The following is a 27,066-nucleotide window of genomic DNA, read 5'->3' as shown; positions in this document are numbered from 1 at the left end:
CTCTGGCTTGCATCCTTCCGAAATCGCTAAAATGAGTATCCAGATTGTTGGGGACAATTAGCTTACAGTTGTAAATTGCTTAGACACTGTTAGTTCACAGTATGAAGTGGTATATAAACGAAGTTGTTTGCTTTTGCTTTTTAGATCAGTGAAGAGGGCTTGCAGATGAGACAGAAGCCTTATCTCTAAAGTCAGAATCTCTGTGCGTAACAAACATTCACTGCTTCTGGGTCTTTGGGTATTCCCAATACTCCCCAGGTCAATTCCCTGAAAAAAGGAACTGAAAGATGTATTTAAAGTCTTTACAGTGGCAAAATATATATTCAGATTATTCTTATATTTGGTCTTCCAGTTTTCAGTTATGTGAATATCTGCCTCACCAAGACCTTCTGGTGAATCACTTTAAACTGAAAGCCTCTCAGGGGAGCTTTTTTTCATTCTTTGTAAATCATCATGCCAAAAGGTAATAGGTTAATATCATCATCATCATCATCATCATCATCATCATCATCATCATCATCATCTGCCTCTACTACCCCATTCTATCCCCACACATTGATATTATATAGCATGACTGGATAGGGAAGGACTACATGTTTCTAATTTCATATTATAAGGTGAGGAGCCAGTAGTAGTAACGAAAAATCCTGTTTTCATTTATTGTTCCTAGTATTTTATTTTAAATGAAAGAAATATAAATTGGATGTAATTTGGTTAATTTTGATGATATTGCTCTGCAACATTCTTCTGTAAAATAATATAAAATTTGATCCACTAACTATTGGCGATTAACTTTACTGAGTGGCAATATATAAATAGTATTGGAATACTCTGCCTCTTTTTGCCAGATCTTTCAAAGCCTTCCTCAAACCAACTCTAACAATGCCTGAATGTTCTTGGTATTTTACATGGCATTTTCCAAGCCTGTCATCTCTCTGGAAGTGAGAAGGTGGAAACAAGTTACTAACAAACAACTGATTTTTACAAGATTATTAGAATATTCTCCCCATGCTATCTCTTCTTTACTGCAGCCTAGAATCCTATTAGCCTTTTAGAGTGTCAGCGAACACTGAGCAGAGTTGTCAGTGAGTTGCCTGCTGTACCCTCTGTATCATCTTCTGGAAAGCTTTGAATTCATGGTCCCAGGAGTAAACATGAAGCAAGTACAGCTTCCGTCACTGTGTTTGTTGAATTTTAAAAATATTTTGTGCCAAGTAAGCCACTGTTCTCAATATGCAAAATTATCTCAGACTAAAGGTGCTTCTTTAATTGTCTTTGATGCTTATAGCTAAAACAAAACACCAAAATACAGTCATATTATACTCGTCTGACTTGCAGTTAAGGGGAGCAGTTTTGTAGTTTAAGCAGAGATGGGCAGTAATTTTTTGTTGGCAATATTTTGGCTTCCAGGTCTGGGTGCTCTGTTGTTCCAGATCTGTCTTTATGCTTGCTTGCACCCTTATTGTTGATGTTAACTGCCTCACTTTCAAACAAATATTATTTTAAAAAATCGCAAGGAATCGGTCTATCTGAAAACCTGTTCTCTGATGGGGAAGTGGTAAGTGAATGTTCACTGAACATTGCTATTTTCAGACTGACAAAGCAACACTAACATATGAGAAAATCCAAAAAAGGGGAGGGGTTTATTTTTTCATCCTAGTGTCAAAATCCTCAGAAACCCTTCTCCTGTTTGCTTTCTGAAGGATGCTCAGCTGTTCCTTTACCATTTCCTTGCAAAGTATTTTCTATATTTACATGATAGCTCTTCCTTCAATTGTCAGGGTGATTTCCACATTTGCACATGAGTAGCTCTGCTGCTTTGATTAAGGACACTTCTCAAAATACTGCAATTATTTGTACTTTTTATTATTATTTTTCAAAGCAACAGCTGTTGCCTTTTTTTCAGCTGCCGTGATCAGCAACACAATCTGAGAAAACTTAATTTCAGCAAGTTGGTCAATTATCTATAAAGTATTATCTTCTTGAGAAGGCCATGTGATTAATGAGTAGGAACCAGCAACAGCAGCCAAATGTAGTGGGCATGTGATGCCACAACATCATCATGCTCATCATTATTTCTATTATTTTAAAATTAAAGAATGTTTATATTGAACTTTTTCAAAAGAAGATTTCTCCAGGCAGCTAGCAATAAAAATTAATTAACATCTAGATTACAACATTAAAAATATATCCTAAAAATTACATCAAAGAAATAAAAAGTACTAACAACAACACATAGCACTTTGGACATCTATAATCAGCAAAAACCATCCAATTAAAATCAGTCAACTGATAGGTTGAAAGCCAAACAAAAAAGAAAACAATTTTGCCTCCCAGAGGAATGGCAAACAGAAAACAAGAAATTACTTGAAGGACATACTGCATATACTCATGTATATGTCTAGAAATTTAGGTTGAAAAATTGACTCTCTCTCTCTCTCTATATATATATATATGGTGAAAGGCAAGAATTTAATCTGCCCTGGAAGCACTGAGCCCCTTCTACTCTCTCATCCATTCAACCTTTAGTATATGCACTGATAGTTATGCCTGATGGAATTTTAAAAGTTCTTTGGACTTGTTTTCCTTTACTTCGTCCTTTACATCCTTCATTATATGTACCTTAGTTTTACCCTCGACTTATCCATGGGTCATATCAAAATCCATAATTTGGCCCACAAAACCTGCCCTCAACCTATATATGAGGTTGAGTATATACGGTAATTCTAAAATTCAGGTGTGGCCACGGAAATTTTCTCTATCGCATTCTTGAAATAACAACAAATAACAACAAAAACACTTCTGACATTAACAGGATACATAGGAGGCCTACAGGCCCTAATTTCTGGGAAAATTTACAGGAGCCATAGGTATTTCAGGTACTCTGGCGCTAACTTAGCTCGCACACTGCAAAACTCCAAAAGAAAATTAAACAGAGCATTTCTTATCATAGCTAAATTTGATGTCTCAAGGATGCAGTAGATGAATGAGACAAAGCTGATAACTATCATTTGTGCATCCAAGCTTACAGCTAAGAAATACTAGATTGTAATCCTGATTCTTCAAAAGGCAATGCTAACCTGTCTAAACATGCCACCTCTCATTTCCAGTTCCATAGTTTTATAGAGCATGAATATCTTTGTCATGTCTTAACTCATTCTCATGCAGTCCTGGGAATTCAGCCTTATGTGAAAATGATGGTAAGGACAGATAGAGTTGGGTGTCATCAGCAAACCACCACAAACCCAGATTCTTGGACAATCTCTTTTTCATATGGATGTTAAACAGGATGGGCACAATTGGCTCATATCCTTCATTGGCTACAGGCCCAGTGTGGAAAGGAAAAGTGGTGGCTTATTTCATCTTCTTCCTTAGTTACCTCCTGAATTTCTTGATGTTTCTGTTATCATCAATATTTTAACTAAGGGCCGAAACAGACGGCCAAATTGGGGCTATGGCAACCACATGTCGAGGTCCTGATCTGGATTTTTTCTGGCACAAAAAGAAGCGGCAAAATGCTACCCGTTTTTGCGCCAGAAAAACACTGCCTTTTCTGCTGTCGATGTGGCTTTTTGGTGCGCCGGTGGTGTGCAGTGTCGAAACACACTGTTGGAGCGCCAAAAGGCTGCCCTCATGTGGGCAGTGGGGCAGTGTCAGGGCGTGTGTCGTGCATATGCCATGCCCGCAAAGCACTGGGAAGCTGGCACATTGTAGGTTCATGTATGTAGATATTAGGGCTGCTGGCTATTTTACTATTTATTTTCTGCACTATCACTTAGAATAGCCCACACAAAAGTCCAAAGGGGGCTGAGTTTAGGAGCTGCTCCAGGTCACTAGTCATCTTAACTAGTCTTATGGGGGACACAGAATACAGTCCAGTGGCAAAGGTGCCAAACAGGAGTCCTTTTGCATTGCCTTATGGAACTGACTTTCTAGGTAGGACCTAAATCGGTATAAAATGATGCCCTAAGCTCTATGCTGAAAAGGCACTTCAGAAGGGTATCATGCTCATGTCTTTACCCATTTTTTTGTGGGTCTATTCTCCTTCACTTTGAGATTCCAGCTAATCATAAGTACCTAGGGTAGCTGTTTGTCCTGTTTATTTTGGATATTTTTCAGATTCAAGGATGTGGATGAGATTTTTGGAGAGATAAGAGCTACTATGTGTGAGACTGAATAGTGCCCTTTTTAGCTGATCAACCCGATCCTTGAATGTGCCTAGACAGAAGAAGACAGGCAAATAACTGTTAACCTTCATGACTACATCTGCGAAAAAAAGGTATCATTGGATTATTTTAGGTGATATAGTACACAAAATGATATTTGCTGCAGTCATATTTACACTCTCAATAAACGATAAATAAGTACAATTTGGGGATACTTCATAAGTTTATTACTGACTTGATACAATGATAAATATATATAATTTTATATTTGTAAATTTTGGGTACATGAAATTACTGTATGGCTATTTATCATTTATTCAATTGGGAACACGGGTCCTGCAATTAGAGGGATGGAGTTTTTCAGGGGTTAACGGTTTACTTTTAAGATGTAGCAATGCATACATATTATGCAGCTGACTAGAAAGATTACAGTTGTACCAATGGGATATGTTTTAAGTATTTTAACTGCATATTAATGGACACAGAGGCTCTAGTAGTAATGTTTGATCAGGGATCACTGAGGGTTTCCCCAATAAATTAAGAGCCACAGAGCTTTGGAGGCATTTTTCAATTTAAAAAAAAAGAGATGTCACATAAAGATGTAAGCTTGGTGTATGTAATATTTGCATTTTAATTAAAGACCAATAATAACTGTCAGGGATGATGGGAGTTGTTACACATAACCTCAGGCTGTAACTCCACATCAACTTGGTAAAGCTGAGTTGACCAGTTTTGGTCAGTGGTTGTTGTGTTGCTAATGTAGCAGAGTTGCAGAGTAGATGCTGAAGGTCCTGACAAACGTCTTCAAGCTCTCTCTCACTTATCCGGATATCTCCATCTCAGGATTTGTTGGTCCTTGTTCCCACTGCTTGGCACTGCTTCCAGCAGTCAAGAAAACACACTGTTTGTAGTCTAAACAAGAATACTGCTTTATTCTGCTACCTGGTTAAGTACAACTAATAAAATAACAAAAGAAACTTTGCAACACATTGTCTAAGCCCTATAACGCTTCAAAATTCCCACAGTTTACCAATCCACCAATTCACCAACCCTCCCAAACAAACACATGGGCAAGACTGGCAATTATTGTTACTGTTAGTTGCCACCCACTGGGTGTGTACTTTCACATTGATTGGTTGACTTTACTCTCCCCAGACCTAAGTCCAACCCCTGACTATGGCGGGTTACAGACCGCCTCTTTGAGGGGCTGCACCCGCCCCTTTCCCCGCCGGATCGGGGCCTGAGCTGCCAGAACGGCAGCCGCTGAGGCCCTGATCCGCCGCTTTTCAGGCTGTGGGGAAGTAGCAAAACGCCGCTTCCCCGCAGCCTGAAAAGGGGTGTCCTTGGGGCTTCAAGCCCCAAGGACACCCTGCGGTGGCGGGGAGGGGGAGAAAGGGGCCGCTTGGCCCCTTTCTCCCTTGCTTCGCTGGGCGCAGCCGTCTGAAGGCTGCGCCCAGCGAAGCAAAGCGGAGCTGCAGACCAGGAAGGAGCTCCGAAACGGAGCTCCTTCCTGGTCCGCGGAAAGGGTGCCCTAGGCGCCCTGCCGTGGATTGAGGACGTCACGTCCGTGCTGCCCCGTCTAGAGGCGGCGCGGCCGTGACGTCCTCACGGCGGCGGCCGTATGGAAGGGCCGCCGCCGTTTAATGCGTGACGAGCAAGCACTAGGGTTAGGGCGGTGCGGAAGCACCGCCCTTTTGTAACCCTAGTGCGTGCTCGTCACGCACTAAAGTGCCGGTCTGTAACCAGCCCCTGATGGTCTTGCCCTTGAGACATGTTTCAGGTGTTATCAATGTTTATTCTTAAGTGACTTTGATTTCCAAGTCTTATTGCTTTAACTATTTTTGCACCTGTGATTTTCTTTATACAAGCCTTTCTGTCTCTTTGCTTCTCACATACATCTTTTCATTTCAATTACTGCATGTCCCATATTCCATTTCCTGACAATAACTGCCCTGGCTCAATCCTATGGAATTCTGGGAACTGTAGTTTTGTCAGACATTAAGCCTTCTCTGTTCAAAGAGCTGTGGTGCCACAATGAACTACAGCTCCCAGGATTCCCTAGCACTGAGCCAGGGCAGTTAAAGCAATCTCAAAGTGGATTATTTCTGCAGTATGTTTTGGACCTTAGATTACTAAACTGAGACTGTTGTACTCTGGACACATCATGAGAAGATATGACTCACTAATAAAGGCAATGATGCTTGGCAAGGTAGAAGGCCGTAGGAAAAGAGGAAGACCTCATTATAGGTAGACAGACTCAATAAATAGCTCTGAGTTTGCAAGACCTGAGCAGGGCTGTTGATAACAGGGTAACTTGGATGTCTTTCACTCATAGTGTCACTGTAAGTCCAAGTTGACTTCACAGTAGTTAACAACAACTTATAAAAGATGTTGTAAAATATGAGAATTGATGATACAAGAATTTCAATAGCAGCAGCAGCAGTAGCAAAATGTAATATTACATATTTAATAACAGAGCTGGCATAGCACAGTACACCAGAGAGTGAAATACATTAAGAGGCCTTTGACAAACTAGTCTCTATTTCAGTTATATCTTAACTTGTAGAGCAACTAAGTGATGCACCTTGAATGTTATAAAGTGTTATAAAAATGTTCAGTAACAACAACAGTAACAACAACAATTATAATAACCATCAGTAAATATTCTCATGTTGGTGTTAGACATAATGAAAGAAGTTGCATAATATGCACTCCTAATTCTAAAACCCCAGGATCCACCAACCACAGCCAACAAAAGATATATCTTTACATTTAAACAGTATGGAACCTCTGAGCACTTCTGAGCCTAAGAATTTATTTTGTACTACCAGAACTGAATAGAGTGACTCCACTCCTAGCTACTTCATCCCCCCTTTCTATTAGCAGCTGGATTTAGGTAGAGAAGATTATTCTGTTTTTGCTACTATTTAAAAAACTGAACCAGAAAGAAAGCCCTGCAGATCTACAGCAAATCCTCTAGGTCGAATCTGATCTACTTCCTAACCTCGCTTGAATTAGAAGATGGAACAAAACCAACACAACATTATATATGTATATGAGAAAAATAAAATAAAACCCAAATAAAAACAAAGAAGAGAAACAATGAGTCTGTACAAAGAAACATTAACAAGTCCCTGTAATTTTGTGAAAAGTCAAATAAAAAGGAACAAAGATATCACAAACTATGTTTTCTACTGAACAGAATTCAAGAAGAAAAGTTTATGTGAGATGCTATCACCCAGTCTAGCTTGATTAGATTAGAAGGGTAAAGTGCAGTTGGTAAACAGAAAAAATTCATATCTACTTAAGAAAAATGATGAAAATTATTCTAAAACTAGTTAAGGATCTAGATCTACCATTAGCGATTTCCAGAAGTACCATAAAATATTTCTAAAACCATAACTAATTCTTTATTTCACCATTGAGAAAGAAAAATGAGAGACAGATGGCAGGTGTAGACATATATTTCCCAAAGGACACTGATGAAATACTGAAAGAAATCAAAAACATTCTCACAGTAGCAAAACATCACAGTCACATTAGATCAAGGTGAAAACACTAGAGGAATAAGGTAATAATTAATATTCAACAAATATCTTCAGATATTCTAGAAAACAGGCAGGGGTACCAGAAAAACACAGTCAGTACCTACAAGTAAATAACATTCAGGTTGTTTTAAGCCTTTGAGGCATCTCATTCAAACAAGCAGCTGACAATTAGACTACTACTTAACAGAAAATAAAAATATGAAGAAACAGGATTAATGGCTTGGAATTAGCACTATTTCAAACATGACTGACACTACAAAGTTAATTGACAGACTACAGGGCTGTTGTATGACACAAATTTAGAGAGAACAAATGAAAGAAGACCAAAAGTACTTCCTTACTCCTTCTCTAATATATATTCTTGCAGTTCTAAAATCCTCCTATAAGGCTATCTCAAGGACTTTCTTTACACAACAGTGTAATGCTTTTCAAGTAAGATAGTTGCAGGCTTAGCATATTCTCTCAATCAACTGTATTCTCACATATCACATATTTAGATAAAGTTATATAACTTTGATGCCCTAACACCCTAAAGGGAGTAAAGAAGTAAGTAAACAACATGACAGGAAGTTTTCCAACTTGCTTCCCTGAAACTTTCTGTAGCACAGGGGTGGTGTCAGAAATCACAGTGTTAGGACAGTGGGAAATAAATTTAGTTGCTTGCATAAACTGTGATGAATGTATGAATCTTTATTTTAATAGCCTCTAGTTTATGACTCTGATTAATAAAGAGTGAGTTGATTTTTGAGAGGGCAGGAAGCAGATGACTCCTTGCTGTGCAGCTGATACTTCAAAATATCCATAGTTAGAACTTTCATCAAGGAAGGGGGATGTTTGGTCATTCAGATGCTGCTGACTTCAACTTTCATCAGCCCTAGCCAGAATATGCAGTGGTAAAAGGCAATTGGAACCACAGTCCCACGTTTAGAGAGCTGTTTGCTCCCCATATAACATCATAAATATACAGAGGATGCTTCTGAGTAACAACTATTTGATAAATAGATACTGATTAGGGCTAACAACTATATAATTAACATAGAGCCTGGACAGACCAGCACTAAACGCCAGCCTTGGGGCAGACTGGGGGCATGGCATCTGCACGATGCATGCCCCCATGCTGCCCTGATGCCAATGTCGTGCCACTGTGGCGGCAAAGGCACCCTTTTTGCAGTGCAAAAATTAGCCTTTCTGCGGCTTCTTTTTGTGTTGCAGAAAGTCCAGATTGGAGCCCCGGCATATAGTTGCTATGGCACCGATCCAGTGAGGAAAGGGGTGGTTGCAGGCAGCTCCAAAGGAGTGGTCTATTGAGAGCAATATTTTCTTTCTTTCTACATTTCCTTTCACCTCAGGATCTTGGCTGACCCTGTTCCAACATATTTTGAGATATATTTCTTCCCTTGAAATAATAACTGGCAATGTAAAAAAATATCAAGGCATTTAATTTTCAAGAAGTGCTTTCTACTAAGAAGGATAATGAGTATGGGGCTGAACTGACTGCCTCTAATGGGTGGTCTGCAGCCACCTCTTTTGTCGCTGGATTGGGGCTGTGGCAACTACATGCTGTGCCCCCGATCTGGCATTTCCACAGCACAAAAAAGAAAGCGCAAAAAGCGGCCCCTTTTGTGCCACGCAAAGGGTGACCTAGCCGCGGCAGTGGCTTTTCGCCACTTCTTTGGTGCAACGTATGTAAGTGCTGCACTGAAGACACAGCATGACTCTGCCCACCATCTAGTCAGGCCGGTGGTATGGGGGGCAGCATGGGGGTGGCATTCCGGTGGCCAGCTGGCGAACGCCATGCCCCCACTCCACCTCGAGGCCAGCTCTTTATGCCAGTCTGTTAAGGTTCTAAGTTGGGAAAATATACCTCTGCTTTGCAAGAATGAACAGAAATTAGTATGGCTAGGATAGACGAATGTACAAACATCTATAACTATACTTGATTCTTTCCTGGGTGTAATAACTTTTAAACATTAAAGCCACATCAAGGAGAGTGTCCATTCCCCCCCCCCCCCCCCCCGGTCGTTGGTTCTTTCCACAGCTATAACCTTTAATGACACAAAGTTAGGTAAACAAGGTCGATCACCAAATTACAGTACAGTCTTCCCTCCATATTTGCGGCTTTGATATTTGCGGATTTGATTATTCGCGGATTTCATTAATATGTTCTCTCTAGGACTGTCTAGGTCCTCCAGTGCAACTCTGTGGTCAACTTTAACTAAAAGTTGCGCTGAAAGACCATTTGTAGCTACCCCAGTGCCATTCTATGGTCAGTGTATGTTGGACACTGACCACAGAGTTGCACTGGAAGACCCAGAGATTCCTAGAGAGGTGTCCTTCAGGTAAAAACATGGTGTTTTTGTTATTTGCGGTTTTTCCATATTCACGGGTGTCTTGTTCCCCTAACCCTAGTGAATATGGAGGGACAACTGTAATATGTAATTGTACCCCTTGTACCTAGCCCAGAAGCAGGGCCTGAAACCAATTTTCCTTCCCTCTCCCCAACAGACTTCAGCACCATTTAAAAATTGGCTCTGGAGGATTTTGCAGCCTTCCAGCATAGGTTTTGGGTATGCACATGGGAGTGTAGTGCAGAAAGGAGATTATCTGCTCTCACACACACACCTCCCTGTTTCTGTGATGTAGATTTAAGACAATGATTTTTGTTACCTACATAATGGGCACCAGTCACACAACTGTGGATCATTACAGGGGCAGTACAAAGTGAACTCACAGAAAATGGCTCCCTGTGCATATTTATACTATTTAAATGCTACCTCTGAGTTTCTCTAAAGCTGTGTGTTATTTGTAATAAGCTTTGTACAAACTAAGAACAACGCAAAGACACAAAAAGGAAATGTCACAAAATATTGTTTATACCACTCAAATTTTGAAACATTAAGGACTGCAATGTACAACTCAACAGGCTATTAGGGCTTCATTTCACCATTAACTGGGGATTATGGAACACTTTTCTATCAGCAGGGTATTCTGTAATTGTGTACTAGGCATTTCATCGCATATTCACTGAAGCAGTTGATAATAATCACTATTAGCAGCAAGATGCTGAACTTGAAATGGAATGTTACTTTGGTTTACTGTGACGATTACCATGATCCTAATTACTGCAAACTGTAAATACAGAGACACTGTAACTAAGCAAGTAAATAATTAATTTTAAAAGGGAGGAGGAGAATCGTAGAATAAGTATTAGAAGCATTATTTGGTACTGAGTAACCTCTTAGCAAGCTTTAATCACTAATTAGGCTCACAGATTTACTCTCTCTAATCTCTGAATTGTTAATTCTTTAGCCCTGGAAACCGCACAGAGGTTTGCTGAGAATCAGCCAATGACTGGTTAAATACTAGCCAAGGCCATCACCAAGTTCAATTTACAGTCTTATTTATAATTTTCTATTGTGTGAAATATGTATGCAGGAGCATGTAATATTTGTGGCTGTAGAGACATTAATCTGCCCACATTTAAGATTCTAACAGTTTAAAGTGCTGCCTTGGTTCTCCTGGGGAGGGGAGGGCTGCATGCACACACAGACAGTTTAAAGGGATGAATAATTTACCTACTTGCCTTTGTGGCTTCTGCTTTAATGGTGCTATTATTTATTTTGTGATATGACATGATTCACTTTTTACAGGATAAAATATATCAGCTCTTTCACCAAAAAGAGTTTCTAATGTGACTGACAGGCATATAAATATGCTAACTTGCACCAAAATCCTAACTCTAATTTCTAAGACATAGCTAGTGAAAACTCAGCAATTTTAAAAGACTATATATTGTTTTTAAGAACAGTCGTTTAAAAAATGTTGAACTTGAGACTCTTGGGCCCAAGGTTTCATTTCAGGTCTGCTTCTCTCTCAATCTGTCTCTGGAAAGGAACTTTGGGAACAAGGCTTGGTATCATGTTTTCATTTCTAATCCTATAGATTTCAGGTGATTCAAAAAGAGTGATGCAAAACCGAATAAGCTTTATACTTTTATACTGGTATCTGTAGGAGCAGAAATGAAAACAAACTACTAAGCCTCATGACTTTCATTATGCAGTCACACCTCAGCTGCTAGTCAAAACAGATGCAGCAGAGAGAAATCCACTCAATGTTAACGCAACCCAAAGAATGCTATACTACAAAGGTATACAAATGTGACTTAGAAAATTTATTCAACTTACATGTCCTACTTGTTCCAAGTATAAACTTACTGCACTTCACAAGGTTGTTGTGAAGATGAAATGTGATAATTCAACTGTGTTGATGCCATATTGGAACAATACCATACAACTAAGTGAACAGACGTACATCATCGTCTGAAAACAAATTATCAACTGTACTCCGAAAAAAGACATTAGCAAATCAAATCAAGATTTTGTGGATAATGTAATTCACATGTTTTTGAGGTATCTGAATTTTAAAATATTAAAAAATCCATTCCACCAGCCCAACATAAAGCAGTCAATCACTATTTGGGTAGATTGTCAACTGTGGCCGACTATTGTGTTATATAGATATACCCTATCTACATATTCTTTTTTTTTTGGGGGGGGGATTGAAGATTGGTTGTGTTTTCCCATTGATAGACCTATGTTGTAATTCAAGTACATCATCGTATGACCCCCCCCCCTTTTTTAAAAAAGTGCATGGACAAATTTAACAATAACTTCTTCAAACAACATTCAGTGATGCTCTAATAATGGCCATTGGTAACATGGCAATACATTTGTAAACAAAAATAATTTATTTGTACACAGGAACAAATAAATTATATATGTATTCACTTAAAGAATATATTCTGTCTTCTTCACTATGTTCTCCCAATGCAACAAAGAAATTAACCTTTAACAACTTTGACTTAAGAAAACTGGATGACAGACTGGATGACAGACTATATATACACAAGCATAAATTGTATGTCAGGCTTAGATCTATTAAGTTACCTCATTAGCTGTGTTGTGAGTTCCAACAATTCTGATGAAAGATGCTGCTTGTCTGTCAAAAGTTATTACTTGCCATGATCTGCAACACAAATCGGAGGAATAATTAGCAATGGTCATACTCAATTACACCTTTTTAAATACAAAAAAATCAAAATGTTTTTTATAGTGCTTTAAATTCACATTTATATTTACTGATACATTTATTCACTGTCCACCTATGAGAATATTCAAGAAAACTTAAATAGTAATAAAAATATTAACAGAAAATAGGAAAAAGGTAAAACATTTGTCCATTTGTTTACATCGCCAAATGTAAACATGACACACAGCCAGCCCTTCGTATCCACAGATTCAAGCATCCACAGATTGAAAATATTTAAAATGGATACATTCCAAAAAGCAAACCTCCATTTTGCCATTTTATGTAAGGGGCACCATTTTACTATGTCACTGTATATAATGAGACTTGAGCATTCAAGGATTTTGTTATTCTGGAACCAAACCCCAGTGGATACCATCTTTATTTGCTTTCCTTTCAACACATCCAAGCTTCTTGATATTCTTCTTTATCTATGGTGCCTAAAAGTGGTATAGGATCAAAACTTAAGTGTTAATATTACTTCCCTTGATCTGGATATGATCCATCTATTGAAGTAGTCTAAAATGCACTGAGTTTTTGTTGCAATATCACACTGCTAACCTATCTTAAACATGTGCTCTACTAAGACTGCTAAATCTTTTTGCTACATACTGCCGCCAAGCCAGGTGTAATCCATTTTCTAGTTGTGTATCTGGATTTTCCTGACTAAATGTAGTTTTTGTATTTAGCCCTGCTGAAGTTCATTTTCTTTGTTTGGGCCCAGTTCTCAAATGTGTTAAGATCACCTTGAATCCTTATTTTGTCTTCACTCCTCCCAGTCCAACACCATCTGCGTACATCTATCTGAAAAGGCCTGGGCCACTGGTCTGGATCCAGATTTGGTTATCTTTATAGAAGAATTGCTGAAATCACTAGGCAAAGTTCATCCACATCATCCCTCCTCCCCCAACTCCTGAGGCAGAAGAATGCAGAAGGGGGTATGATTAAAACCGAAGTACACATTTCTTTTTCAAGTAATGTGGCTGTCACAAAACTGTTTCCCTGGTTCTTGTACCAATCAATAATGTAGCACAGGTCAAATCCCTAATCCACAAATAAAACAAATCAGGACCATTCACAAACCAGTGACAGCACTGGCAGATGAAGACGTCAAGAAACTTTAGCATAGATCAGTTGCACCCCTGTGTTCTTTGTAATGTAGGGATGTAGGGAAGTGGAATGTGTCCAACTGACATTGCAGAGCTTTGACCACATCCAAGGATAAGTAGCATGTTTAGCCACATGGATTCAACTTCCATGCTTGGGAACAAGCAGTGTCTAACACTACTATTTAGTACACAGCATGATTTGCAAATAAGGATGTGATATCTCTAAAACAATGGGTAATTTACCTAATATAAAAGCAATTTCCCCCAATGTGACACTACCTTTCCCTGGTGATGGAATTGTGTGCTTATGTGAGGCAAGAGGTTATGCTGTAAGTAATACTGCTACTGGTAGAGTCTCTCTTGTCAGCTTTCGCTGAGAAGCCAGATGAAATGTGTGAAAGAGCTACATAACAGCAGCAGGTGTGTGTGTGTTTGAGTGACATTGGCAGTGGAGCTCTCAAAGACAATGGTAATGACACCACACTTGTTACTACAGTGTGCCCTTGTTTTACGCAGGAGATCCGTTCTGGACCCCCCCCCACGTAAGGCAAATAGCGCATATGTTCGAGCCCCATTGGCTATAATAGGGCTCGTGCATGACATGCAGCATGGCACACGCACCATTATTTGTTCCGTCTCTCGGCTTTCAGCATAAGGTGAAAGTCACATAAGAGGCACCCACGTATGACGTGGCCACACTGTACTGCACAGTAAACAGTAAATAACTCCTGAAGCCTTTTACTTTGCAAAATATATGGTGAAACAATCCAAAATGAAACAAGAGTTAGTGCGAAAAGATGACACTCCAAAGTTGGAAGAAACTCAACAAGCTACTGGGGAAAAACAGAGGACAAGTACAAGCAGTGCTCTGGCAAATACTGTAGCTATACTAAAGCTGAAAGGAATCCAGATATTGATGTGCTCACATATGAAAAGCAAGTCCAAAGCTGCACAACACATATTAAAGGAAAACAGAATGGAGAAACAACACATTCTAGAATCTAGACATTTCTAAACAAGAAATGGAACATAAAATGCTTTTTATTCATGAAATGGAAATCTAAGAAGAAGGGGTGGCATTAATAGTGAGGTGCAGTCAAGTGATATAATGCAAAGTCTGACTGAATAATGCCAGTAAAATGTCAGGGAAAACACAGCTATGTAACCATTATCCAAGTTTATACTTCAACCACAGAGGCAGAAGATAAAGAAATTGAAAGATTCTACACTGGAATCCAGGAAGAAACCAGGACATGTTTGTAATCAAAAGTAGTTGTAATGCAAAAATAAGAAACAGAGCAGAAGCGATGACTGTAGGAAAATTTGGCCTAAGATCAAGAAATGAAGCAGGATGGATTGAATTTTGTGAAGAGGCGACTGTACACATGGACTTCACTTGGTGACCAATATAGAAATCAGATAGATGGCATAATAGGAAGCAGAAGATGGAGAAGCTCCTTTCTGTAAAAACAAGACCAAGAGTTGATTATGGCACAGAGCATGAATCACTCACTCACTCACACACACATCAGAGTAAAGCTAAAGAAGAACACTAAATCAATCAGCATGCCAAAATACAACCTGAAGAATATCCTTTAGAATGTAAAGACAGAGCTAGAAGAACTCTGGACTGAAGTCAAGGATATTGTCAGGGAGGAATGCAAAAACAAACAAACAAAAAAAACCACTATCTTAAACTAAAAAGAAAGAAAAGCTTCACAGGCTGACAGCTGAAATTCTTCACGCAATTAAAAACATAGAATCAGCAAAATTAAACTGTGACAGAAATATGTTCACAACCCCGAAGGCAAATGTTTAATGGCTTGTGCACAAAGGGAAAAAAAAGCTACTATAACAGCCATGCAGAGAAACAGAAGATGACAACTAAAAATGGTAGAACAAGAGACGTCTTACACAAGATGTAAGAAATCAAAGATGCTCTAAACCAAAAATAGGAATGCTCTAGGACAAGCAGGGGGAAACAATATAAGATCAAGAAGAAATGAAAAGGTAATGGAAACAATCATAGAATCATAGAGTTGGAAGAGATCACAAGGCCATCCAGTCCAACCCCCTGCCATGCAGGAAATTGCTATAAAAGCAACCCTGACAGAAGGCCATCCAGCTTCTGCTTAAAGACCTCCAAGGAGGGAGATTCCACCACACTCTGAGGGAGTGTGTTCCACTGCTGAACAGCCCTTACTGTCAGAAGGTTTCTCCTAATGTTGAGGTGGAATCTCTTATCCTGTAGCTTGCATCCATTGTTCCGGGTCCTAATCTCTAGAGCAGCAGAAAACAAGCTAGCTCCCTCCTGAATATGACATCCTTTCAAATATGTAAACAGGGATATCATATCACCTCTTAACCTTCTCTTCTCCAGGCTGAACATCCCCAGCTCCCTAAGTTGTTCCTCATAGGACATGGTTTCCAGACCTTTCACCATTTTAGTCGCCCTCCTTTGGACACGCTTCAGTTTCTCAACATCCTTTTTGAACTGTGGTGTCCAGAACTGGACACAATATTCCAGGTGGGCCCTGACTAAAGCAGAATACAGTGGCACCGTTACTTCTCTTGATCTAGACACTATACTTTTATTGATACAGCCTAAAATTGCATTGGACTTTTTAGCCACCACATCAAACTGTTGACTCATGTTCAACTTGTGGCCTACTTGGACTCCTAGATCCCTTTCATATGTAGTCTCATTCAGCCAGGTGTCCCCCATCCTATATCTGTGCATTTTATTTTTCCGCCCTAAGTGCAGTACCTTACATTTCTCCGTGTTGAATTTCATTTTATTATTATTATTATTATTAACCTTTATTTATAAAGCGCTGTAAATTTACACAGTGCTGTACATACAATCTTTTTAATTGTTGTTAGTTTTGGCCCAGTTTTTTAGTCTCTTCAGGTCATTTTGAATTTTGATCCTGTCCTCTGGAGTATTAGCTATTCCTCCTAATTTGGTGTCATCTGCAAATTTTATAAGTATACTCCCAATTCTGTCATCCAAGTCACTGATAAAGATGTGAATAGCACTGGGCCCAGGACAGAACGTTGTGGCTCCCCGTTGGTCACTTCTCTCCAGGATAAAAAGGAGTCATTGTTGAGTACCCTTTGGGTTCGACTGGTCAACCAATTACAAATCAACGTAACAGTTACTTTGTCAAGCCCAGATTTCACTAGCTTGTTTGCAAGAATGACATGGGGAACCCTGTCAAAGGCCTTACTGAAATCAAGATATACTATATCGACAGCATTCCCTTCATCTACCAAGCTGGTAATTTTATCAAAGATAAAAAAGCAATACCTAACACTACTACTATTACCTGTCTCTTTGGGGTGGCAGCAGCCTCCAAAGAGATGAGCAGTAGCAAGGGGAGGGTGCACTGACTCCATGTTTCTGCTGCTACTACTGCCTGTCTCTTTGGGATACCAGCGGTCTTAAACATACAAGCAAAACAGTCTTGCAAGCACCATAGAAATTAATGACTGTACTGTGGCTTGACCTTTCGAATGTATGCCCACTGGTTATGATGATTTAGGAAGGAACTAGACATTAACACAACACTCATGTCTGCCAAAATAATGTGAACATAGGGATCACAGGTGAGGAGGAATAAGTGAAAGAAAGGGATGCTTAATTTTTCTCATACAGTTTCTACAGAAGTCCCATGCAAATGCTACTTCAACCAGCCATTTGCCTCCCATTGGGGTAACCAGAGATTGGATATGTTAATATTAACTATGTTTATTATGCTTCGTTGTATTAACAATTCTTAGAATGGTTTAAAACAGGGGTGTTTCCCCCCCTTCCCAGTGAGAATGTTTCCCTAGAAACAATATAGAGGATAGTATTTTGTTATCTGTGTTGTTACTCTTCACACCTCCCTTGTCAACTCTGCCATAGTTTCATCACTGTATGGAGGAAAGCAATAGCCTGGCATATGGTTTAATGCATGACACATGGCTTAATGGTGCAGAATGCACACATGGGAGGAAAAGCTATGGAGAGCAAGGCAAAGTAGAAAGAAGGAGGAAGTGAAAGGTAAAATGATGAAAAGAGAATGGAGAGATGAGAAAGTAAATGTGAACAGAGGGATCTAAGAGAGAGAAACAGAATTAGCAGTGGAGAAGAAAGACACATGCAAAAAAGGAGGGAAGAGATAGAATGAACTATGGTCTCCAATGACAGCAGGTTTCTACAACATGCAGAACAGGTACTTTGTGGAAGATCCAAGGAGGAAAATGAAGGAAGCAGGTCAATAGACATGGACAATGATGACACAAATATTGGTAAAGAAAGAGGTGAGATGATTGTAGGAGAACAGCTGGGCAGAAATGGGATTGAAAGATAACCTGAGTAAAAAAAATATGGATTGAAAAAATTGGGTATTATTTTGTAGGTAATATACAGTGCAGCCTTGCCTTACGTGGGGATCCGTTCTGGACTCTCCCACGTAAGCAAATACCACATAAATTCTAGCCCCATTCAATTGAATGGGGCTTGTGTTTGCGGCGGCGTGGTGTGCACATGCTACAGGCACATGCACCATTCCCTGTATTGCAGCACGGCTTCCACGTAAAGTGGAAGCCACGTATGGTGCACCTGCGTATGAAGCGGGCAGGCTGTAATTACTTTTCAACATTTTAAGAGGTATATTTTGGGTCAGAAATAGAGAGCAGCTGACAACTTAGAAATATCCACCTTGCAATTTTTTTTAAAAAAGAAATGCATTATTTTCCCCCTAAGAAATAGAACTGCTTATTAAAGTGGGCTTTTTTTTTCCCCCTTGGTGTGCAACGAGAGTTTCAGAGTAGTTCTGGAAAAAACTCTGCACATACCACGTAGAAAAACCATGTGGAATGACAGGAACAGAATTTTTTCACCCTCCTCAGTTATCAAAAATGCTCTCCCTTTGAAAGTTTTTCACCTTGATTTCTTTTGTCCCCATGTCACAATCAGCTGGTCCTGAAGCAGTTCTAAGCACACCTCTCAATGCTAGCCTACCTTACCATAAAAACTCAGCACTGGTCTCTGGTTTGGGCCCTGAAATATCAGGGAATGGGCTGTTACTGACTGGTAGCCCTATATTTTTGTGGGGAGAACTCAAAACACATTTCTCCTGGCTGTAAAAAGGAATGCTGCTAATGTGTACACAGTGATCTTCTCAAACAGCTCCTGGAACATGATAAATGCAATTTTTTTCAGTGTTAAATCACAAAATGAGTTATAGATAAACAGACAAACATGATTTCCTATTGTAGTCAATTTGTCTTCCCCCCCCCTTTTTTTTAGTAACACCGTGAAGTCCCAGCAAGGACAGTGGGAGGCATGATGTAAGATGATGTAAATGCACAGAGGTAAAAAAAGAAAAAAGAAGAAACACTCTGTAATTGCACATACACAAAAACACAGAGGATGCAATTGGAAAATATAATCATTACTTCCAGCTGACACTTACATCTTGAACACAAGACCAGGGACCAGCAGCCTATGCTTAGGTTCATTATGAGGGCCCTCATACTAAAAGCGTACTGTATGCATGAAGCTTGGCCTGCAGATGTTCCCTAGTGCCACAGCTCCATATCTTATAAGGAATTAGCCCTGTTAGAGCCCTAGGGTGTGTTATTTAATACTCTATATCTCACCTCTGCCACCCCCTCCCAACTCTCTCGTTCCGCCTGAGTCCCCCAAGGAGAGCTGTAATTGATGATTAGCATTCCAAAGCCATGCTTGCATCCTGTGAGCCCGTCATATTTAATTACATTTTAACTATATTCGTCTTCAATAATAGCCTGAACATAATTTAGATAATTATCTCTTGCTCTCTCTTTCTCAGAATCTGTCTGTCTCAGAGCTCCTTGCAATGAATATTGCTTTCTCTGCTCAAACACATAAACAGACTCTTGGGCCAAGTTCTTTCATCTCTTCAACAGCAACAGCTGTCACTAAAAAACTCAGTGGCTTTGTGCATCCCACAGTCAATTCAAAGAGAAATCTTCATGCTGCTTCTTTACTTTGGAGGTAGACGGGAAAGGGAAAGAACATCACTACTGTGGACAAAAGTTGTCTATCTTCTACTTTTTCTGCATTTCACCTCTTAAAATGTTGGCAGGTCTTGCCATTTGCTTTTCTGGTTGGCTACATAGAAAAGTTTTAATAATAAAGAATAGAACCGAAAATTGAATTTCAAGTCTCTTCAGAATAAGGAAGCAAGGCTGGAGAAAATGAAAGAGGCAACCACTGACCTGTAACAAGAATTATAATTTTAAAAGTATGCTACTCAAATGGCCCTTCTCTCTCTCTCTCTCTCTGCACATAAATGTATGTGCATTTCAGTGGTACAAACCATGCACCAAACCATCAGCCATAGACAGGCTGATAATTTTAGACCCCCAAATATTGTTTTTCTAAAAAGAAATTCTTATGCAAAAGCTACCTATGCTATAAAAAACATCTAGAATAAAATGGGGACAGCAGCAAAAAGATGTCTGTATGCAAAATCTGCAAAAGACCTAAGGCCACAGTAGGTAAATTTGTGTAATACTCAAAACTCTGTACTAGATCAAAGTTTGATTCATTTTATTAGGGTTTCTGAACTATTTTTGATAAACATATCAGGAATGCATCAGTTGTAAGGCATGACTAGAACCAGTTGAGTTGGCATAGCTGGAGGAGAACAAGAGAAGTTGAAACAAGTAAAGTGATGCACATTGCCATCTAAAGATAAAGGCCCCATACAGCCAGGCCAAAATAAAGCTGCTTTGGGCCACTTTAGAGGTATGCTGTTTAAATGATGCATGTGTTCTCAGGACTGGAGCGTGGCTTTGGCGCGGCTTCCGGACTCTTAGGATACATGCATCATTTAAACAGCATACCTCCAAAGTGGCCCGAAGCAGCTTTATTTTGGCCTGGCTGTATGGGGCCAAAGTATCCAATAAGATATTTAAGTCCAGGATCTAAACCTGCCTCATCACTATGTGACAACAGCCAAGCCATACATTTACAAAAAATGAGTTATTTCCCTTTTCCTCTAGGAGAAATGAAAAATAGCATCTAAAATCAATCCTCAAAATATTTATAGACTCTATAATGATCCACCAACTTGACTTCCCAGACTAACTAAACATACAAAACGAATGATCAGAAATGTTAATAAAGGCATCCAAAAGACATAGGCAGTGTTTTGAAATATATGCAATAAGAACAAGCATCTCAAAATGTCAGAGGTGTTAGATTTACATGATAGTCTTGCTCATCAATTATTAAAATACAGTGGTACCTCTAGATTTGCAGAGGATATGTTCTCCCTCCCCCTTGCGAATCTAAAATTTTGCAAATATTAAGTCCTATTGTTCCCAATGGCGTCACTGGCGGACAATGGGACTTGAGTATTTGTCAAATTCCCTCCCCCCCCCTTATCAGCATCTTCCCCTAGTGCTGGAGACTTTAACCAGAGCCCAGGCTGCCAGGGCTTGTAATCAGCCCTGGCAGCCATCAGGATTCTCTTTGCCAGCACTGCCCAGGGCCTAGTGTGCGCACAGGCTGCCCCCTCCACCAAACTTCAATTGGCTGGGGCGGAGGGGGTGGGGTGTGCGAACACAAGGCCCCGAGGACTCCTGGGAAAGAGAGTCCTGATGGCTGCTGGGGCTGATTACAAGCCTCGGCGGCCCAGGTTCCAATTAAAGTCCCCAGTGCTTGGGGGAAGATGCTGGTAAGGGAAGCAGGGGAGGGAGCTGCAGCACTGGCCTCATGAATGACCAAAAACAGTGAGTGCCAAGGACGCAAATCCAGAGAGACCACTGTAGTTGTTTCTTTAAAAAATAAATAAAAAGAGGATTATTAACTCCCAAATGACTCACAAGTGATAAGCATACCATGAACTATTAAACATTTCTTCCATCACTAGCAAAGAAGGCAGCACAGCAAAAGGTCTGTGTATATTCTCAGAAGAGTATGCAATTAGCTTCTCTTTGGCTAATTTATTTTTAATACATTTTTATCAGATTCATATATTGAAGTGGCTGTCTATGTTTAAGATACTCAACAGCCACAGGAAATTGATTTAGTTAAAATGAAAGTCATAAAAAGTAGCCAGATCATTACTTGGGGGCATCTATTCACCCAGTGTTGAGTATTGTATTGTATGCTGAGATGTTAAGTGTCATTACAAATCCAACTTCAAAAGTCCAGCAGTATTAAACCTTTGTGCAAAAATTTCAATTCTTTATTGACACACTTCAAATTTAAATTATTGTAGTAGATTGAAACACATACCACATTTCCTGACCACATTGTTGCTTATCTGACAAGCGAAGCATAGAGCATTTTAACACATAAATAAATCAGACAGATCTTTGTCTTGATTTATTGGTGAGAAAAAGAGAGAAGGAGAAATGAAGGAGGGATTAAGATGGGGTAATCGAGACTAATACAGTTACTATTTGGACTTCATTGCTCTTGGCTTGAATGTGGCACAGAACAGCTGATGCTTCTCTTGCCCCCCCCCAATAAAAATGTTGGTAGGAATCCCAATTCAGACATCCAGTTGGTAGCAAAATAACATGGGTTACATCTGGCATCCACAACATTATGATACAACAAGTCAGTGGAGCCCACCAAACATGCAAAGACCGTGGCCTCTGAGGTACTTGACAGCCTGCATTTTTGCAGACTTAGGAAGGAAGCAAAAGCAAGACCCTGTACTATGCCACCATACATGCTTAAGTATCTGGCTGAGAGCAGGCAATATTAATTTTAATGTCCCCCTTTTAACTGCTGTCTCTTCACATTAAGTAGCTTTCACTACTTTCATGTGGAGTGAAGCTATATTTTCCCTTAAAAAAAAGAACTACGATCATCAATAAGATTTTTCCCCCTGTGAATCTGCCATAAAGTTTTACAGTGTGTGATTTATACTAAATATATAGAACTGATAAAGCATATTTATTACAACAGAAAATCCAGATCAGCTAAACCTACACTGACCTCTTTCTACTTTTATATAGCTATTTGTGCTAAAAGAAGACGCAGATACCATTTTAAAATGGACAATTTTGTTTAAAATGAGGAGGAGAAAAATTGTGTTAAATATGTAGGGGAGATTTGTTTTCCTCTTCCAACAGAATGAGAAAAGGCACATTTTCCAAAATTCCCTCTATATCTTGTTAGGCCTTCTTTTTCCACTTAAATTCTAGTGGGCCTTCGAGCCTTCCAAAGCATTGGTGGCTTAAGAGAGAAGGGAGACTTGCTGAAAATTACAAACCTTTCCATTCCATTGTTGGAAGCTTTCCATCAATTGTGAAAATTAACTGGATTCCTCCTGTTATTGTACTGAACACACACATATATCAGTTGTCTTGACCCAGTTCTTCAATCTGTCAAGGTCATTTTGAGTTCTGATCCTGTCCTCTGGTGCATTTGCTCCCCACTCTCATTTGGTGTCATCTACAAAACTGATAAGCATGCTTTCTATTCCATCATCTAAGTCATTTATAAAGATGTTGAACAATACTGGAGCCAGGGCAAAACCCTGAGGCACTCCACTCAGCACTTTTTTGTACTCTCTGGGTTTGATCTGTCAGTCAGTTACAGATCCACCTGACTGCAGTCAGTGGTGTTGGTGTTACCCGGTGCCGTAACTCATGGTGTCACACACACACCCCACATAGACCTACTCCCCTACCACACTGTACAGAATCCTTAATAATGTTTTTGTACTACTGTTACTCACAATTTGTAAATCCCATATATCACTGAATGTAATGGTAATAGTTGTGACAGAAACAACTTGCAAAATTAAAATTGTACCTTTAAATTACAATATCATATGCATAGCCGAAATGTATTTATAAATACATACTGTAGTTTCATATGGTGAAAGTGAAAGATTGGTAAAATTTTATGCTTTTAGATAAAATTTAATAATAATAATAATAAAATTTATTTCCATACCGCTTTTCCGTAGTGATCAAATTTGAAATTTGAAATTTAATTTTAAAAAATGTGAGGTCTCTCTTCTCTTCCCACTAAGCCTCACCCCACTCCTCTCATCTCTTACAGCATTTTCAAGGGACACGGTAGAATGCCACAGTCCATTTCTGCCCAAACACAGATGTTTGAGGACCAGTGGTGCCACCTGGTGCACTGCATACTCCCCCACACCCCTAGTGACACCACTGACTGTAGCACTGTCTATCCTATAGTTCACCAGCTTGCCTGCAAGAATAACATGGTAGACCATGAAATAAATCCTCTGCCTTTATAAATCCAAAAATATTCAAGCCAAGTTACTTTCTAGAAATGCTGTAAGATGTTTCCATTATGACATGCCTTTTAAAGTCTTGGATAAATTGGTTTATTTGGTACCTATATTTCAATATTCCTCTATTTTGTTGTTGCTATGGCTGCTAGTGTTGTTACAACCCATTTAGCCTTTAAATACAGGGCAAACAGAAATATACATAAATAGCAGGCTGAACACCTTTTCATTTGAGTATCTTTTTATTCCTTCTATAACTTGGGATTTAGGATCTTGGCCCAGATGTTCAAATATTTATGTCCCCAAAATTAGCTCTAAAATAAATGTAACAGGAAGACTTTTATGTAATAGCATCAGATCTAGAAGGGCAGCTATGAAGGAACTAAACAAGGGGGTGGAACAGATGGGCAAAATCAAGTGGTTTCCAACCACTTTGAAGGTGGGGTGTTTAGATGACGCACACCTCCAAAGTGGGTGGAAACCAGACTGAAGCCATGCCCCAGGGCTAAAAACCAGAGCAAACAGACCCAGGATAGTTCAGCTTAGTGTGGAAGACGTGCATCCTTGCTCAAGGGACATACATAATTCTCCTCCTGCCTGTTTTGTCCTCACTGCAACTTTTTGATATAGGTGAAGCTGAGATATAGTGACTGACCCAAGATCACCCAGTAGCTTATCTGTAAACCTCTTTCTTTAGGTCCTAGACTAACTCTTTAATACTAGCTACAGTTGGCTAACTAAGGAGATAAAGTACTATAGAAAAGTCCTGACTGGACCAAGATATGAGAAAGCAAATTTGTAATCACAATCCCACATGTCGGGGACACCTACTACTTCGAAGATTTTTTTTGGAATACAAAATGTTCTGAAGCTCAGTAAAAAGGATGTATGAAAACTGGAAAAACTGTGGACGAAGAAAAAATTATTTCGAGGAAAGGTATGAGAAAAGATTAAAAACCAAATACTGTAGAGACTACCATTTCTTATGGTGGTGGGAGGAAAAGGATGAGTTTATGCAAGTACAAGTACAATATTTTAAGACCGTGAAATTCAAAAGGGAAGAGGATATGCTGGAGATGCAAAGGGAACAGTTAACTGCAGTAAGGCAAACTGGAAAAAAACTACTAATGACAGCTATCTTTTAAATTATGGAATAGTTTCCCATGGGAACTAGTGAAAGCCATATCGTTGGAGACATATGAAACTGGACTGACAATATAACTCTAAGAAATATACTGTACTGAATAATCTCACTGTAATTCCATTGGGGGAAAACCAGAAGATCTAATAATTCTTCTACTTCTCTGATTTCTATGATTCATGTATTTAATTTGTACTGGTAAAAGCTTACCTAAAATGAATCAATAGTTTAATATTGTGCAAGTTTTACTGCATTTTGCCAGAAAGGTGGTGTAACAAAGTCACAGAAGTTACATATGAGTAGTAAGCACAGCACTGTGACTTTCAAGCATGCACCTAATGTACTAATTAGGACAAATACTACATAATATAATGGAATGTCTTGTGTAAAAAAATTTAAACAGCTGTCATTGAATTCTTTCTTTTATTATTGAGGATGACTGCAAGGCTTTGGAAATCTAATGGAGATATAATACCTAGCATGTTCATTTTGGACAGTCTCCAATAATAAAGCTGTTATACAGAACAATTATGCAACCACTACCATCACAACATATAGAGACAAAATAAACATGCGTTTCAATAAACTGGAATGTAGCCCTTCTGTATTTCTACCTTGTGGAGCTGAATGCTAGATTTATGCATTCCTAACAGATGCTTATAAAAGTAAATTTGTTTCCAAAGAGTTATTATTAAAGAGGAAACAAGAGAAATTATATTCAAAGATTTTATCCTTGAAGTTTTTGAGATGACACACATCTTTGTAATGATATCTCTCCATTCTTATCTTTTTGTAAAGATCTGGAATGGCTGCTTTTATTTCTCAGGTTGATTCTGGGAAAGAAGTACTTGCCCTGAAAAAGAAGCCATACTTTTAGATGTAACACCAGATCCCTTCTTTCAGAATTTGGCTTTACATATGAATCATTTATGTCAGGGACATGTTCATAAGGAGGTAAAAATTAATAGAATATATGCAAGTATATACACTTGCCAGGTTTTCATAGAATTATAGAATCACGGAGTTGGAATAGACCACAAGGGCCATCCAGTCCAACCCCTGCCATGCAGGGAAATCTCAATCAAAGCATCCCCAAAAGATGGCCAATCAGCCTGTTTAAAGAACTCTAAGGAAGGTGACTCCACCCCACTACATGAGTGAATGTGTTCCATTGTCAAACAGCCCTTACTGTCAGGAAGTTCCTCCTAATGTTGAGGTGGAATCTCTTTTCTTGTAGCTTGCATCCATTGTTCCGTGTTCTAGTCTCTGGAGCAGCAGAAAACAAGCTTGCTCCACATTCAATGTGACACCCCTTCACATACTTAAACAGAGCTATCATATCACCCCTTAACCATCTCTTCTCCAGGCTAAACATACCCAGCTCCCTAAATCTTTCCTCATAAGACATGGTTTCCAGAAACAGAAGTAAGGGACAGTTGAAGTTAATAGCATGCAATGTTGGCAATCAGAAAGCAGCTACTAACGTGTTTGTTTTCTACCTGAACACCAAATTAAAGTACAGTTTTCAGTTAACTTCACCGTGTATTTCTTGGTAAAATTAATATATTCATAAATTATATGATACATGCACGTTTGTCTTTATGAAGCTCATTCAGTCTATATAAAAGGAAAAGCTTTCCAACCCTCTAATAGGTGACATATTTTAAATAAGGGACACCTGCCAGCCCTACAAGGGACAAGCTTTCCAGACCTCAAATAAGGTACATCACTATATTAATGAACACCTGCCAA

At 39.2% G+C, this 27,066-nt stretch overlaps 1 protein-coding gene across 6 annotated transcripts in view; it reads right to left on the bottom strand.

Moving 5' to 3' along the window:
• The window catches only part of BTBD9 (BTB domain containing 9), a 191,559-nt gene that overhangs the window by 3,412 nt on the left and 161,081 nt on the right, over positions 1 to 27,066 (bottom strand). For all 6 annotated transcript variants that reach the window (XM_042443783.1, XM_042443768.1, XM_042443776.1 and 3 more), the window contains one exon: positions 12,661 to 12,739. In XM_042443783.1, coding sequence (XP_042299717.1) covers positions 12,661 to 12,739 — 79 coding nt within the window. The remainder of the gene's footprint in view (positions 1 to 12,660; positions 12,740 to 27,066) is intronic.

The sequence above is a fragment of the Sceloporus undulatus genome, chromosome 1 (assembly GCF_019175285.1).
Source record: "Sceloporus undulatus isolate JIND9_A2432 ecotype Alabama chromosome 1, SceUnd_v1.1, whole genome shotgun sequence".
In the NCBI taxonomy this organism is placed as follows: domain Eukaryota; kingdom Metazoa; phylum Chordata; class Lepidosauria; order Squamata; family Phrynosomatidae; genus Sceloporus; species Sceloporus undulatus.
Note: the sequence above shows the minus strand (reverse complement) of the source record. Positions and strands in the feature narration are given on the sequence as shown.